Source organism: Hyaena hyaena, unplaced genomic scaffold (genome assembly GCF_003009895.1).
Source record: "Hyaena hyaena isolate Hyena2069 unplaced genomic scaffold, ASM300989v1 scaffold_277, whole genome shotgun sequence".
NCBI lineage: Eukaryota > Metazoa > Chordata > Mammalia > Carnivora > Hyaenidae > Hyaena > Hyaena hyaena.
This window is the reverse complement of record NW_024080905.1, coordinates 633,466-650,083: the sequence shown is the minus strand read 5'-3', so window position 1 is coordinate 650,083 and position 16,618 is coordinate 633,466. Positions and strand designations below refer to the sequence as shown.

The 16,618-nt window shown below is 41.0% G+C and overlaps 1 protein-coding gene across 1 annotated transcript in view; it reads left to right on the top strand.

Moving 5' to 3' along the window:
• Positions 1-16,618, top strand: part of SLC39A12 (solute carrier family 39 member 12) — a 78,064-nt gene that overhangs the window by 6,113 nt on the left and 55,333 nt on the right. The window contains exons 3-4 of the mRNA XM_039245888.1: positions 1,857-2,138; positions 5,993-6,200. Of these exons, the coding sequence (XP_039101819.1) occupies positions 1,998-2,138; positions 5,993-6,200 (349 nt within the window). The 5' untranslated portion in view covers positions 1,857-1,997. The remainder of the gene's footprint in view (positions 1-1,856; positions 2,139-5,992; positions 6,201-16,618) is intronic.

Sequence of the window (16,618 nt, the reverse complement as noted above, 5' to 3'; positions counted from 1 at the left end):
TGGGGAGAGAACGGAATCTGTATGACTTGTGAAGAACATGATTAATGCTTTGCTTTGGAGACAGATGACGTGTTTCTTCCTAACTCAGATGGTATGTCCCATGTGTTATCCAGTGGGACAACACATACATGGAATTAGGACACCTCAAACTTCCACCTCAGAGAATAGATTAAAAGATACTGTAGTAAATTGTCCCACATTGGGAAAAGTCCTTCTGGGGCTCAGGACAGGCATCCCTCCATGCTTTCATTCTGTGGCTGAGCTGTGTGGCAGGCTGCCTCTGGGATCCTAGGAGAATCCTGGGAGCTCCCCACGATCTTTGAAGTAAGGCAGCTCCTGTCTTTGGGGAGAGCTTCCCTTCCACAACCCTGTGTGTATCTTTTTCTCATTGTCCCATCCCATTACCCAAAACACCTTCTGCCATGTAGACTTCCCAGATTAGATGTACCAGGCGTCCTGCTGTGGGTGTGAAACAAATAAAGCATCGTGGAAGTATTTTTTAGTAGTTCTCTTAGGTAGGATAAAGGTGAAGCAGATGGCGTTCGTTCATTCCATTTCATGCCTCGTAAGTGCCAGGCGTTGTGCTAGACGCTGAGGATAGAACCGCACACAGACAAAACCTGGCCTTCATGGATCACTTACTTGTTCTCGAAGGAAGAGAGAAAATAAACATGGAGAGAAAGTAATTTTAGAACACTAGTGCTACAGAGAAAATAAACATGGTGTATGCTGCTACTAGCCATGTGTGACTGTTGGGCACTTGATACATGGCTCGTCTGAATCGAGATGTGCTGGTAAGTGTAAAGTACACACTAGATTTTGAAGACGTAGCATGACAAAATGTCAAATGGCTCATACGTAATTTTTAAAAATTTTGATAACCCATTGAAGTGATCATATCTGACATATTTAGGTTTCAATTAGACACATTATTAAGGGACGCCTGGGTGGATGGCTCAGTTGGTTAAGCCTCCAACTTCGGCCCAGGTCATGATCTGATGGTTAGTGGGTTTGAATCCCGGGTTGGGCTTTGTGCTGTCAGCTAGCTCAGAGCCTGGAGCCTGCTTCTGATTCTGTGTCTCCCTCTCTCTCTGGCCCTCCCCTGCTCATGCTGTCTCTCTCTGTCTCAGAAATAAAGACAACATTAAAATATATATAAAGACACATTATTAAATACATTATTAAAATTAATTTCATTTTTTAAAGTGTGGCTACTTGAAAATTTAAAGTGATGTGTGACTCACCTCTGTGGCTGGGGTTATGTTTCTGTCGGACAGTGCTCTGCTGGAGAACTTGGGACAGAGGTTGGGGCTTTCTACTTTGGATAGAGTGTGGGTCCCCAAGGGGGTATCTCTTTAAGCTGAGATCTGAGGAATGAGGGGGAGGGAGACCTGAAAGATGGTAGGAAGAGCGTGGTGGAACTGATGGACAATCACAGGGGCAGAAGGGTAGTGAGGGACGTGGAAAGAGACTAAGGCAAGACAAGGGAGGTAGGCAGGCAAGGGCCAGACTAAAGAGAAAATTGTATGGAGCTGGAAGTTCATTCTAAATGCAGTGGGGTCATTACTTTAAAAGCCAAAGAGCCAACTGGTTTTACTCAAGGCAGCAGATGGACACCTAGAGATAGAGAGACTCTTCTCAGGGAATAAGGGCTCCCTGGAAGGGCAGCATCGGTGTATAGAAGTCCAGCCATGACTGTCTTATTTGAAGCTGGATGTTAGACCTACTATGTTCCCCTCTTTTTCATAAACTAATAAGCACTGGAGATCCAGTGGTCATTAGCGTTCTAGGACTCTTCGCTAAACTTTGTTTCTCCTTTTGTTTTCTTTATTTATTTTTGTTTGTTTTCGGAACAGTGCTTTGAACCAGATGCCCTGTTGCTAATAGCTGGAGGAGACGTTGAGGATCAGCTGAGAGAGGAAGTGGTCCAGAGAGCTTCTGTTCTTCTCCTCTATTACATTATTCATCAGGAAGAGATCTGCTCTTCCAAACTCAACATGAGTAATAAAGAGTATAAATTTTACCTACACAGCCTCCTCAGCCTCAGGCAGGATGAAGACTCCGATTTCCTTTCACAGAATGAGATGGAAGATATCCTGGCATTCACCAGGCAGTACTTTGACACTTCTAGAAGCCAGGTAAGAAGGGCAGAGGTACTACCTGGCCGTGCTGCAGAGATACAGCCTGAGAGCCTTGTTTTGTGTTACTTGTTGATTCCTACGACGGTCAGGGACTTCTAAGAGAGGTATTTGTGGTTTTTAGTGATGGGATGAGAAGTGACATCATTTAAGACTCTGAGTATAAAAGGGGGAGGTGTGATGACTAATTATTGTAAAATGAGTTCTAGCCAGAAGGTGGGTGGGTGGCTGGGTGGGCAGGAAATTCAGGTGACAGGGCAACTTTCTTTCCCTGAACATGTAAGTGAGTGATTCATGGCTTCTGACCAATCTCCAAGGCCTGACCCATAGTGGGGAGGGTCTCTTTGCTTTGTGCCTCTTTGCCTTGCCTTCCGGCCATGGAAAAAGAAGGCAGAACCGTGTGAGAGAGGTGAATTTATCATTAGTTGCTTCACCAAAGAAACAGCTTGCAAAAAGCATTATTCATGACAGTCAGCACAGACAATATCTCTTCTACAGCTTTTGATTTGTGCTGCACATGTTCAAGGGTCTCTTGAAGTGCCTTCCTTTTCTCACGGCTCCCATTGTGAGCAGCCAGGCACCTGGCCCCTTCTGGCCTTCGTTACTATTCCGGCAAAAGCTGGCCTTTCAATTACCTTTATACCTTCTGCCTTGCAGTGGGGAGTTTGAGCAGATAAAGTGCTCTGAACATAAGGAAGTTTTTAAAGCCACATTTTCTTAAAGAATTAGTTGAGCGGTCACCATGAAAGCGAAGAGGGCCATGAAACCTGGTTTTTTGCTCTTGAATTTTTCATTGACACGTGTCTTTGAGCTACTGTAACAAAAATACCATAGGCTGAGTGACTTATACACAATAGAAATTTATTTCTCATGGCTCTGGAGGCTGAAAGTCTAAGAGCAGAGTACTGGGCAGATTTGAGATCTGGTGAAAGCCCCTATGGTGATTCATGAGGGACCATCCCCTCACTGCATCCTCAGAGGGTGTAAGGGGCAGAGGAACTCTCTCGGGTCTCTCTTCTAAGGGCACTAATCCCATTCCTGAGGGCTCCACCCTCAAGACCCAATCGCCTCCCAAAGGCCCCGCCTTCTAGTACTATCACAGTAAGTGGTAGGATTTCAACATTTGAAATTTGGGGGAACACAGTCATTCAGTCTATAGTGATATATGTAGATGTATTTTATTTTTGGCCTCAATTCTGGCTTCTAGGAGCCCAAAGGTGTCGGCTCATTCATGCTGTGGCTTAATGACCAGCCAACATATCCTCTAATTTGCTGTAAAAATGTTTAATATCTCTTGTGATTGGCACACAGATGGAAAGACTGTTTCCTGAGGACTTGGTGGGCATCATTTTGGGAACTCTCATCTCACGAATCTCAAAATAGGGCCATATTTTTGTTTCCACTTCCAGCTGAGAAAATGGGTTCCTTTCTAGAATTCAGTTTCTGCTTCAATAAGGAAGTATGCCCACACATAGTTTCTTCACTGCAACATCTATGTGATACAAGATCGGTTCAAATTAGCCACTAAGATTTTAGTCAGCCCATCTGCTGCTGCCTTTTGATGCAGACTCAATGGGAACGAAAAACCAGCCCTTCAAAGCAGATGGTGTGTATATATTCAACGCAGATTTCTGGTTATCCAACACTTGCTGCAAATACCTGGGCTTCCAAGTGTATGTGAGATTAAATATTCCTAGAACAGAATAAAATAATTCAATGTTACATGTAGATGTACTTTCTCCATATATTCAGTCAAGAAGATTAAGAGCGCTTGTTGAGTTTGAACCCTCGCTAGGCCTCAGACCAGTTGTCTCCTGGAGGAGGGTGCTGTCTCCATTTCTTGGGAAGGGTCCCTTAGTTCATTCATTTGGGCTAGCATTCCCTTAGGAATCCGTAGTCGCTCAATGGAGACTTTTACGGGAGGCCTGTTGGTATCTCACTGAAGAATGCTGCCCTCTCCGACTAGAGAGTGTGAGGTCACAGAAGGTGCTGGCAGACCAGGCCCACCATTACCAGCATCTCCAGGTCTTGGACTCCACCGGACTCAGCCTCCGTAGGTGAAGCCACTTAACGGCCACTCCAGGTGGGCCTTAACCAGCCCACCAGGAAACAGCTTTACACTGTAGTAACCTTACATCGCCACCCTCGCTGGTGGCCCAGAGTATCAATATCCCTCTATTCCTTCACTCTCTTTTGTCCAGCTACTTTTTTATCTCCTTGACTCAGTGTCTTGCTCCAATCTCTCTCTGTTTTTCCCCCATCGTTTGCTGTTTCCAGAGGAAATGAACAGGGATCTAGACTTCTCTATTAGCCCTGACTCTTACGTGGAGGAATAGTGGTTGGTATTACCGTTAACCAGTTGACAAACCTAGAAACCTGAGCCGTTTTTTAACTCTTTGGATGCCTTCACATTTTCCTACAAGTCCTTTGTAATATTCCAAATTACATCCACTTCTTTCCATCTCTAGGGCGATTATCTTAGAGCCAGAAATATCTTAGATTAATAAATAACTCCTGAACTAGACTTTCTGCCCTTAGTCTCTCTCCCTGGCAATTTATTCACTACTTTACCACCAGAGTGATATCTCTAGAACATACCATATTGTATTAGTCTTTTGTTTATAACATTAGTGGCTCCTCTGGAGCCTTTAGGGGGTAAGTTTTCATAATACTGAATATAAGGCTCTTGCCACCTTCTCCAGCGTTCTGTCAGATGCACCACTAGACACTGGGACCAAGAAGAATAGTAGCTAAGATTCGCTGAGTGTGTTCTATGTACTGGCTACTATATTAAGTATTTTACACACATGAGCTTATCTCATCTTAATAACCTTTGTGGTAGGCAGTATTGCCCCTTTTTACTGATAAGACTATGAGAGTGAGCAAAGTTAATCATTTTGCCCAAGTTTGCTCTGTTACAAACAGCAGAGGTAATAATAAAACCTAATCTGTCCCAAGCATGATGCTATGGAACTCACTTTGATGATAGCAAAGTCCCATCACCAACTTGTATTTCCATTTATTTCTCTCTACAAGAGGAAGGGTATTTAAGAGCACAGGCTATGGAGTCAGATCTGAGAGCACATTGGGGCTCTACCTGTTATTGGCCAGGTGGTCTGTGGAAAGGGTATCCTGTGCACAGAGCTCTGGGACAATGAAAAGAGAACATGGTGTAATGGACTTAGCAAGGTGTCTGGCACACAGTAGGTACTCAATAAATGTTTAAATGGATGAATGGTATACTAGTGGAATGTAAGGTGAGATTCTAGCCTTTCAGATGCTCCTAATTTCATTGAAGAAAATCGATGTACACATGGAAAAGATCCCATGTCCCATGGGAGTTCCAAGAACACGGAGACTGTGCCAGCTTTGATTAGCACTTAGCTTGAGACTAAAGGCAGGTGTGAAAAGGGAAGTGCTCAGTGATGATACAAGGCAGCAGGGCCAGTGTGAAGTCAAGGTCGGGAATATAGATTTGAAAGTCCTTACACCGTGGGCTGTATGTGAGGCTGGAGAGAAACAGTTTCACCTGGAAGCTTGTGGACAGGAAGGGTGAGAGATCTCTATGGAGAAGACACATCTCTGAGAGAATAAAGAGAAAGGTTAGGTGACTGAGGACCAGTTAGGATGGGAGTTTGAAAATCCAGTATCGGGGCAGGTAAAAGAAACAAGCATTTTCCAAACAGAATCCTCTCTGAGACTAGAGAATGATGGCAGTCATGTTCCTCCCAATAGTTCAGACCTCTTTAAGGCAAAAAACCGTTACTTGTCTTTTGGGGAAACCCTAGAGATATTTTAATCAAAGTAATTTTAGAGGTTCAAGCTTTTTCTTTTGACTGTGCATCTGATTTCAGTGTATGGAAACCAAAATGCTACAGAAGAAGTCTGGAATACTGAGCAGGGATGGTGCTGATGAAAACACGCTTCCTCAGTTGGCAGCGATGATCATCGCTTTGTCCCTCCAAGGTGTCTGTCTGGGTCAAAGAGACTTGCCTTCGCCAGACTATTTTACGGAATATATTTTCAGTTTTTTGAATAGTACAAATACTCTCCACTTTTCGGGTAAGGATGCTTTTCATGAATGTAACTACCAAGTCATGCCTACTAAATAAATTGTGCCAAAAAGTGATGCTTCTTGATGACTCAGTTTGTTCAGGTAGGTTCTAAACACCATTTTACCTTAGCGTGTAGTATGACAGCTCAGGTGGCCCCTTCAGGGCAGACATGCTACCATATCTATGTGGTGATGAGGCAAAAATAGGGACTCGGCCCGTTTCAGCAATGATGATGACATTACGGATGTAGAGCCAAGGGAGAGAATTTTATGACCCGCCGTAAGGAATGCTTGTCTGTTCGGTACAGAGTCCTGGGCTAGGGGGTCACAAACTCTTGCCTAGAATGAAGAAATGGCATGTCCCATGGCGCAAGTGTTGGTGGTGTTTGCTTGTAACCATAAGGATCTATTATTTAATTTTAAATAAAAGTCATGTGAACTCTCCATCCTCGTTGTATTCGTGTCTGCCAGCTCTTTGGAACTCCAAGAGGAAATGGAATGCCAGGGATGGAATCAGAATGTTTGTTTTGCACATTTCTTTGTACTTGGCAAGACATGAAAAATGAAATGCCATTTCAAAAATCTGTATCAGAATGCCCTGTCTCGCACACCAAGGGCTCTCGGAATGTCGTGTAGTAGCATTTCCTACTTCCAACACGCTTCCTCTTTGGAAGTCACAATATAAAGGGAGATGTGAATTTACCAAGGGACCAGCCCACCCGTGATCTGGATAAACGTCCCAACTTTCAAAGAAGGAATTGAGATCTGGAGCCATAGTTATCCGCGCAGACCTTTCCCTGGACCTGTTTGCACAACAATCTGAATGACAGATGTAGTTTTCTACAGTTCATTTGCATTTCCTGTTAAAAGCTGAAATAAAATTAAATCGTGCTACCTAGCTGTCATACCTAGGAAATAAGCCAGGGAAAAGCATGTTATGCCGAGAACAATTTTGAGGTGGGAGACAGGAGCTGGGAAATTTTAGCAGTGCAGTTTCCGTTGCAAGTGGAGAACAATGATTCCACTTTTCAAAGTGGCGTAAACATGTGCGCCCCTTGAAGGCTCAGTCGCCCCAAGAACTAAGAGATGATCAGACTACGATACAGAATACAGTTAGAGGCAAGCTGTGTAGATAGGGATCATTGTGGACCTTCATTAAAATACCCAAGATATTCATGAGAGATATACCAGTGGACCGCTCACTGTTGGATTTGAGAATTCAGAATTCCATGTCCAAGGACCATTCCATCTCAGTGCAATTAGGTGTTTGTTTCAGAAGCCATGAGATAATTTCTCTCACAGCTGCCTCCGAGCTAGGGCTCTGCTGATGTTGGTTGTATCCTGGGGTGGGAAGGCAGAAAGTATGCTAGTTTTCAGTGTTGTTGTTGTTCATTTAAAACCAGTATAGTTGACATTCCGTGTTATATTAATCTCAGGTGTACAATAGAATGATTCAATGCTATACATCACTCATTGCTCATCAGGATAAATGTATTCTTCATCCCCTTCACCTATTTCACCCATCCCCCCCACTCACCTCCCCTCTGGTGACCATCTGTTTGTTCTCTGCAGTTAAGAGTCTGTTTTTTGGTTTGTCTCTCTCTCTTTGCTTTTTTCCTTTGTGTTGTTTCTCAAATCCTACATACGAGTGAAACCATATAGTATTCGCCTTTCTCTGACTGACTGCCTTTGCTTAGCATTATACTCTCGCTCCGTCCATGTTCTTGCAAATGACAACGTCGCATTTTATGTGGCTGGATAATATTCCATTGTACATGTACCACATCTTCTTAACCCGTTCATCTGTCAGTAGACACGGGCTGCCTTCATAGTTTGGCTATTGGCAATTATGCTGCATAAACACAGGGGTGTATATAACCTTCCGAATTAGTATTTTTTATTCTTTGGGAAAACACCTCGTAGTGTGATCACTGCATTATATGGTAGTTCTATTTTTAATTTTCTGAAGAAACTACATATTGTTTTCCACAGTGGCTGCATCAATCTGCATTCTTACCAATAGCACACCAGGGTTCCTTTTCCTCCACATCCTTGCCAAACATTTGTTATTTCTTGTGTTTTTGATTTTCGTCATTCTGACAGGTGTGGGGTGATATCTCGTTGTAGTTTTGAATTGCATTTTCAAGATCTGAGTGGTGTTGAGCCTCTTTCATGTGTCTGTTGGCCATCTGGATGTTTTTATTTTTTCTTTCAAATTGTTATTTAAATTCTAGTCAATTAACATATAGTGTAATATTGGTTTCAGGAGTATAATTTAGTGATTCATTATTTACATATAATACCCAGTGCTCAATACAAGTGCCCTCCTTAATAGCCCATCCCCCACTCATCTTCCCTCCAGCAACTCTGTTTGTTCTTTGTAGTTAAGAGTCTCATGGTTTGCTTCCAGCTCTGTTTTTTTTTCTCTTTCCCTATGTTCATCTGTTTTGTTTCTTAAATTACACATGTAAGTCAGATCATATGGTATTTGTCTTTCTCTGACTGACTCATTTCACTTAGCATAATATGCTCTTGCAAATGGCGGGATTTCACATCATTGCAGATGGCAAGATTTCATTCTTTTTGATGGCTGAATAATATTTCATGATATATGTGTACCACATCTTCTTTATCCATTCATCAATCGATGGGCATTTGGGTTCTTTCCATAATATGGCAATTGTTGGTAATGCTGCTGTAAACAATGGGGTGCATGTGCCCCTCCAAATCACTATTTTTGTATCCTTTGGATAAATAATACCTCATAGTGCAGTTGCTAGTCATGAAATAATTCTAATTTTAACTTTTTGAGGAACCTCCATACTGTTTTCCACAGAGGCCGCACCAGATCTCATTCCTACCAACTTTGTAAGGGGTTTCCTCTTTCTCCACATCTTGACAATATCTGTGGTTTCTTGTGTTGTTAATTTTAGCCATTCTGACAGCTGCAGGGTGGTATCTCATATGGTTTTGATTTGTATTTCCCTGATGATGAGTGATATTGAGCATCTTTTCATGTGTCTGTTGGCCATCTGAATGTCTTCTTTGGAAAAATGTCTATCCATGTCTTCTTAATTGGATTATTCCATTTCTTAATTGGATTATTTGTTTTTCGGGTGTTGTGTTTGATAAGCACTTTATAGACTTTGGATACTAACCCTTTATCCAATATGTCATTTACAAATATCCTCTCTCATTCTGTAGGGTGGGTTTTAGTTTTGTTGATTGTTTCCTTTGCTGTGCAGGAGATTTTTATCTTGATGAGGTCCCAATAGTTCGTTCTGGCTTTTGTTTCCCTTGTGTCTGGCAATGTGTCTAGTAAGAAGTTGCTCTGGCCAAAGTCAAAGATTGCTGCCTCTGTTCTCCTCTAGGATTTTGATGATTTCCTATTTCACGTTTAGGTCTTTCATCATTTTGAATGTATTTTTATGTATGGTGTAAGAAAGTTCAGTTTCTTTCTTCTGCATGTGCTCTCCAGTTTCCTCAACACCATTTGTTGAAGAGACTTTTTCCCATTGCATATTCTTGCCTCTTTTGTCAAAGATTAATTGACCGTATCATTATGGGTTCGTTTCTGGGCTTTCTATTCTGTTCCATTGGTCTATGGGTCTATTTTTGTGCCAGTACCATACCGTTTTGATTACTACAGCTTTGTAGTATAACTTGAAGTCCAGAATTGTGATACCTCCAGTTTTGTTTTTTGTTTTCAAGATTGCTTTGGTGATTCAGGGTCTTTTGTGGTTCCATACACATTTTAGGATTGCTTGTTCTAGATCTGTTAAAAATGCCATTGGTATTTTGATAGGGATTGCATTACATCTGTAGATTGCTCTGAGTATTATAGACATTGTAACAATATTTATTCTTCTAATCCAGGAGCATGGAATGGTTTTCCATTTATTTGTGTCCTTTTCAATTTCTTTCACCAAGGTTTTATTATTTTCAGAGTATAGGTCTTTCACTTCCTTAGTTAAGGTTATTTCTAGATATTTTATTATTTTTGGTGCAATTGTAAATGGGACTGTTTCCTTAATTTCTCTTTCTGCTGCTTTATTATTAGTGTATAGAAATGCAACAGGGGCACCTGGGTAGCTCAGTCAGTTAGGCATACAACTCTTGATTTCAACTCGGGTCACAATCACATGGTTGTGTGTTCAAACCTCATCCACAGCAGGCTCTGGGGCACAGAGCCTGCTTGGGATTCTCTCTCTGCCTCTCTTTCTCTTTCTCTTTCTCTCTCTCTCTCTCTCTCTCCCTCCCTCCCTCCCTCCCTCTCTCTCTCCCTCCCTTGCCCCAATAAACAAACATTAAAAAAAAAAAAAAAAGAAATGTGACAGATTTCTGTCCATTGATTTTGCATCCTGCAGTTTTACTGAATTCATTTATTAGTTCCAGTAGGTTTTTGGTGGAGTCTTTAGAGATTTCTATGTATGGTATTATCTCATCTGCAAATTGTGAAAGTTTTACTTCTTCCTTACCAATTTGGGTATCTCCTATTTCTTTTTCTTGTCTGATAGCTATGGCCAGGACTTCCAGTACTATGTTGAACTAAAGTGGTGAGGGTGGACATCCTTGTCTTGTACCTGACCTGAGAGGAAAGGCTCTCAGATTTCTCCCTATGGAGGATAATGTTAACTGTGGGTTTTTCATAATGGCCTTTATTATGTTGAGGTATATTCCCTCAAAACCTACTTTATTGAAGGTTTTTATCATGAAGGGCAGTTGTCCTTTGTCAGGTTCTTTATCTGCAACTATTGGAAAGATCATATTTTTTTTAATTCTTTCTTTTGTTGATGTGATGTATTACATTGATTTGAGAATATTGAACCATCCTTGCATCCTAGGAACAAATCCCACTTGATCGTGGTGAATGATTTTTTAATGTATTGTTGGTTTGGGTGTGCTAATACTTATTCAGGATATTTGCATCTATGTTCATCAGATATACTGCTCTGTAGTTCTTTTTTTTGTGTGGTGTCTTTATCTTTTTTTGGTACAGGGTAATGCTGGCCTGATAGAATGAATTTGGAAGGTTTCCTTCCTCTTATTTTTTTCTGGAATACCTTGAAAAGAATAGATATAACTCTTCTTTAAATGTTTGGTACAATTCACCTGTGAAGCTCTCTGGTCCTGGACTTTTGTTTGTTGGGAGAGTTTTACATTACTGATTCAATACTAATAATCAATCTGTTTAAATTTTCTATTTCTTCCTGATTCTGTTTTGCTAGGTCACATGTTTCTGAGAATCTATCCATTTCTTCTAGGTTGTCCAATTGGTTGGCATATAAATTTTTATAATAGTCTCTTGTGATTCTTTATATTACTTTGGTGTCAATTGCTGTTTCTCCTCTTTCATTTCTGATTTTTAAAATTTGCGTCCTCTTGGGGCACCTGGGTGACTCAGTTGGTTGAGCGTCTGACTTCAGCTCAGGTCACAATCTCACAGTTTGTGAGTTTAAGCCCCGCATTGAGCTCTGTGCTGTCAGTCTGGAGCCTGGAGCTGCTTCGGATTCTGTGTCTCTCTATGTCTGTCCCTCCCCTGCTGGTTCTCTGTCTCTCTCTCTCTCTCAAAAATACATAAACATTAAAAAAATAGAATAGAATAGAAATAAAATTAAAATGAAATGAAATGAAATAAAATAAAATAAAACAATAAAATTAGAGTCCTCTCTCTGGCTGAAGGTTTACCAATTTTGTTGATCTTCTCAAAGAACCAGCTCCTATTTTCATTGACGTATTGTTTGGTTTTGTTTTTTAGTTTCTATTTTGTTTATTTCTGCTCTAATGGTTATTATATCCTTCCTTTTACTGGTTTGAAGTTTTGCTTGTTCTTCTTTTTCTGGCTCATTTAGGTGTAAAGTTTGCTTGTTAATTTGAGATTTTTCATCCTTCTTGAGGTAGGCCTGTATTGCTATAAACTTCCCTCTTAGAGCAGCTTTTCCTTAATCCCAAAGATTTTGGACTGCTCTGTTTTCATTTTCATTTGTCTCCATGTATCTTTTGATTTCCTCTTTGATTTCTTGGTTGACCCGTTTATTGTTTAGTAGTATATTATTTAACCTCCATATATTTATGGTCATATTTGTCTTGTGGTTGATTTCTAGTTTCACAGCATTGTGTTCAGTAAAGACACATGATATGATTTTGATCTTTTGGAATTTGTTCATTTGTGGCCTAATATGTGATCTATTCCAGAGAATGTTCCATGTGCATTTAAAAAGAATATGTATTCTGCTGTTTTAGGATGGAATGTTCTGAATATATGTTAGATCCATCTGGTTCAATGTGTCATACAAAGCTACCCTTTCCTTGTTGTTTTCTGTTTGGATTATCCGTCCGTTGATGTAAGTGGGGTATTAAAGTCCCCTACTGTTTTTGTATTACAATTGATTACTTGCTTTATGTTTGTATTAACTCTTTTATGTATTTGGGTGCTCTCATGTTGGGTGCATGAATATTTATAATTGTTATATCATCTTGATGGATTGCCCCCATTAAAAATATTTTTGTAGGGGCGCCTGGGTGGCTTAGTCGGTTAAGCGTCCGACTTTCGCTTAGGTCATGATCTCGCGGTTCGTGGGTTCGAGCCCCGCGTCGGGCTCTGTGCTGACTGCCGGCTCAGAGCCTGGAGCCTGTTTCAGTCTGTGACTCCCTCTCTCTCTGACCCTCCCCTGCTCGCGCTGTCTCTCTCTCTCTCTCCTAGAAATAAATAAAAATAAAAATAAATAAAAAATAAATAAATAAAATTTTTTTTGTAAAATGTTTTTATTTTTAAAAGAGTGACACAGAGAGAGACAGAGAGCAAGCACGAGTGTTGGGAGGGGGAGGCAGAGAGAGAGAGGGAGACAGAGGATCTGAAGTAGGCTCCACACTGTCAACGCAAAGCCCAATGTGGGTTCCAAACCACAAACCATGAGATCATGACCTGAGTTAACTGAGCCACCCAGGCACCCCACCCCCTTAATGATTTTATAGTTTCTTTTGTCTCTTATTTCAATCTCTGTTTTAAAGTCATTTTATCCAATATAGGTATTGCTACCCTGGCTCTCTTTTCAAATCTATTTGCATAATAAATACTTCTCCATTTCTTCACTTGCAATCTGCATGTGTCTTTAGGTCTGAAATAGTTTCTTATGGGCAGCATATAGATGGGTCTTGCTCTTTTATTCATTCTGTCATCTTGTCTTTGATTGGAGCACTTAGTCCATTTACATTCAAAGTAATTATTGGTAGTAAGTATTTATTACAATTTTGTTACTTGTTTTATGATTGTTTTTGTAGTTCTCTGTTCTTCCCTTTTCTTGTTCTCTTCTCTCTTAATTAGTTGGCTTTCTTTAGCAATGCTTGGGTTCCTTTCTCTTTCTTCATTGTGTACCTATGATTAGTTTTTGATTTGTGGCTTCCATTCATTTTGTATATTAAATTGATGGTCACTCACATTTGAGCCCATTCTTTAATCCTCTCCCCACCCCCATGTTTTAGGTACAGGTGTCACACTTTACATCATTTTATTTATGAGTCCTTTAAGTGATTTTTATAGATATGCTTATTTTTACTGCTTTTGTGCTTCCTACTTTTCTTACTATAACTTACATTCTTCCCTTGCCACACAGAGGCTACATTAACATTTCTTGTAGGGCTGATTTAATGGTCATGAATTCTTTAACTTTTTTTGTCTGGGAAGCTCTTTATTTCTCCTATTCTGAATTCTGCCCTTACTGGATAGAGTACTCTTGGTTCCAAGGTTTTTTCTACTGAAAAATCAGCTGATAGCCTTATGTGGTTTACTTTGTATGTACTGCTTTCTTTTCTCGTGGTGCTTTTAAAATTCTTTTTTTTTTTTTACTATTTCATTTTGCCATTTTAGTTACTATGTGTGGACCTTCTTGGGTTGATTTTGTTGGGGGCTTTCTGTGCCCCCTGGATATGGATGTCTGTTTCCTTCCCCAGATTTGGGAAATTTTCAGCTATTATTTCTTCAAATAAATTTTCTAGCCCCTTTTATTTCTCCTCTCCTCCTGGGTTCCTTGTAATGCGAATATTGCTGAGTTCCCTAAGTCTGTTTTCATCTTATTTCATATTTCATAAAATTTTTTTCCTCTCACTTCAGCTTGATTGCCTTCTGTTACTCTGTCTTCCTGGTTGGTGATCCGTTCTTCTTTTTTTGTTTTTTAATTTTTTTAATGTTTTATTTATTTCTGAGAGAGAGAGACAGCATGAGCAGGGGAAGGGTCAGAGAGAGAGGGAGACACAGAATCCGAAGCAGGCTCCAGGCTCTGAGCTGTCAGCACAGAGCCCAACGCGGGGCTCAAACCCACGAACTGTGAGATCATGACCTGAGCCAAAGTCAGATGCTTAACTGACTGAGCCACCCAGGTGCCCAGGTGATCCATTCTTCTGTTTCCTCTAGTCTACTATTTACTCCATCTGGTGTATTTTTTACTTTATTTATTGGGCTCTTCAACTCTGATTGGTTCTTTTTAATTGGTTCCTTTTCTGTCTCTTTGTTAAGGGTCTCATTGATGTCCTTCAGTCTTTTCTCAAGTCCTGTGAGTATCTTTATAACCATTGCTTTAAATTGTCTAGCAGGCATATTATTTATCTCTGTGTTTTTTAGGTTGCTTGCTGTGATTTTGTCCTGTTCTTTCACTTGGGACATATTCCTCTGTCTATTCATTTTGTCTAACTCTCTGTGTCTGTTTCTATGTGTTAGGAAAGTCCTCTATGTCTCCTGCTTTTGATAGTAGTGGCTTTATGAAGAAGAAGTATAGTGCCCTGCAGTGCACTGTCTCCTGTTCAGCAGAACCTGATGCATCAGGAGAATCTTTTATCTCTTGCATGCATCCTGCCATTTTGGCTAAAACACTTTTTCCTTCAATCCAGTCATGTGCAATGGCTCTTTTTGCCTATTCTAGACAGGGTTTGGTCCCTGTGGTGTTAGTGGGTAACACCAAACTGTAGGGCACTTTCCCTGTATTGTACCCTAAGAAGCTTTCATTGGTGGGTGGGGCCTGTTGTAAGACCAGCTGTCTGTCCCACTACTAAGCCTCTACCCTGATGGGTATGTATGGTTTTTTTTCCCTCTCCCTGGGGCAGGAGTCAGTTTAGAGTGATGCTGGCTCCTCTTTGGGCTGCTTGCACACTGCCAGGTTTGTGGTACCACTTTGGATTAGCTAAGCCAAGAATGTGTTGGAGGGGGCAGATCCTCAGTGTATGGGGTGAGAGGCATGGTATTAGCAAGGCTTGCCTGAGTCTGCTGTGAGAGGGGACCTGGAGGAGAGGCCTGGTGGGGGAGGGAGTGTGTTTGCAGAGGAAGAAGAGGCAGGGCATGCTTTTTTAAGTTATGCAGTGAGTGTAGGTGCTGCACTGGGCCCCCAGGTGTCTGTGTGCCTGGGCTGGGGGTGCAGGGAAGGAAAATGGCACCCACCAGCATCTTTGCTCCTGGAAAAATGTCCCAGTGATCCCTGCCCTTCTACCCTTCTAGCTGGAGCTCTGAGATTAGTAAACAAATCTCCCTCTCTCTCTCTCTCTCTCTCTCTCTCTCTCTCTGTCTCTCTCTTATGCTCCTGGTGTTTTTCAAACTGCCACTTCTATGCTGTATCACAGCAGGACTGTTTGTTGTACTGTTTCTTTAAAAACTGGGAGTCAGCTTGAATGCTGACAAAAACTGAGGACTGATGGGTATGGGGGGGAGGAGGGATGGGCATGGAGGAGGGCACTTGTGGGGATGAGCATTGAGTGTTATGTGGAAACTAATTTGACAATAAACTATTTGTAAAAAAAAAAAAAAAGAACTAGGAGTTAGTTTCCTCTCATGCTCCCAGTTCCCCAGAGCCAACCCCACTGATATTTAAATTTCCAGATTTTAAGCCCCATTCATTGTAAGAACTTGTGAAATATGATCATGTCAATTTCAAAGCCAAATGTTATGGGGCTTTGTCTTTCCTGGGTGAGCTTCTTGGTGTGGGACTCTATTTCTCTCCCCTTTCTGGAACTGTGGGTCCCACCCTCCCACCATCTTTTCACTCCCCACCATGTCTCCACCCTTCCTACCCTCCTCCAAGCAGTCTCTTCCCTACATTTAGCTGTGGTAAATTTGTGCTTCCAGTCTTCAGGTTGTTTTCTGAGTCATTTACATTAGTGTGTTATCTGGTTGTATCCATGCGATGAGATGAACTTAAGGTCGTCCTACTCTGCCATCTTTCCTGGAAGTCAGTTTTAAGTGTTTTGTTTTTTTGTGATTTTTTGTGTTATAGTAATTCTGAATACTAAAAGTAGATATACAATAAAAATGTAATATAAACAAAAATATAAACAGTAATATAGTCAACCCCCATGCACACAGTGTCTAGCCTCAATAGTTACCAGCAATTGGATAATCTTTTTTTTTTTTTTTAAATGTTTTATTTATTTCTAGGAGAGAGAG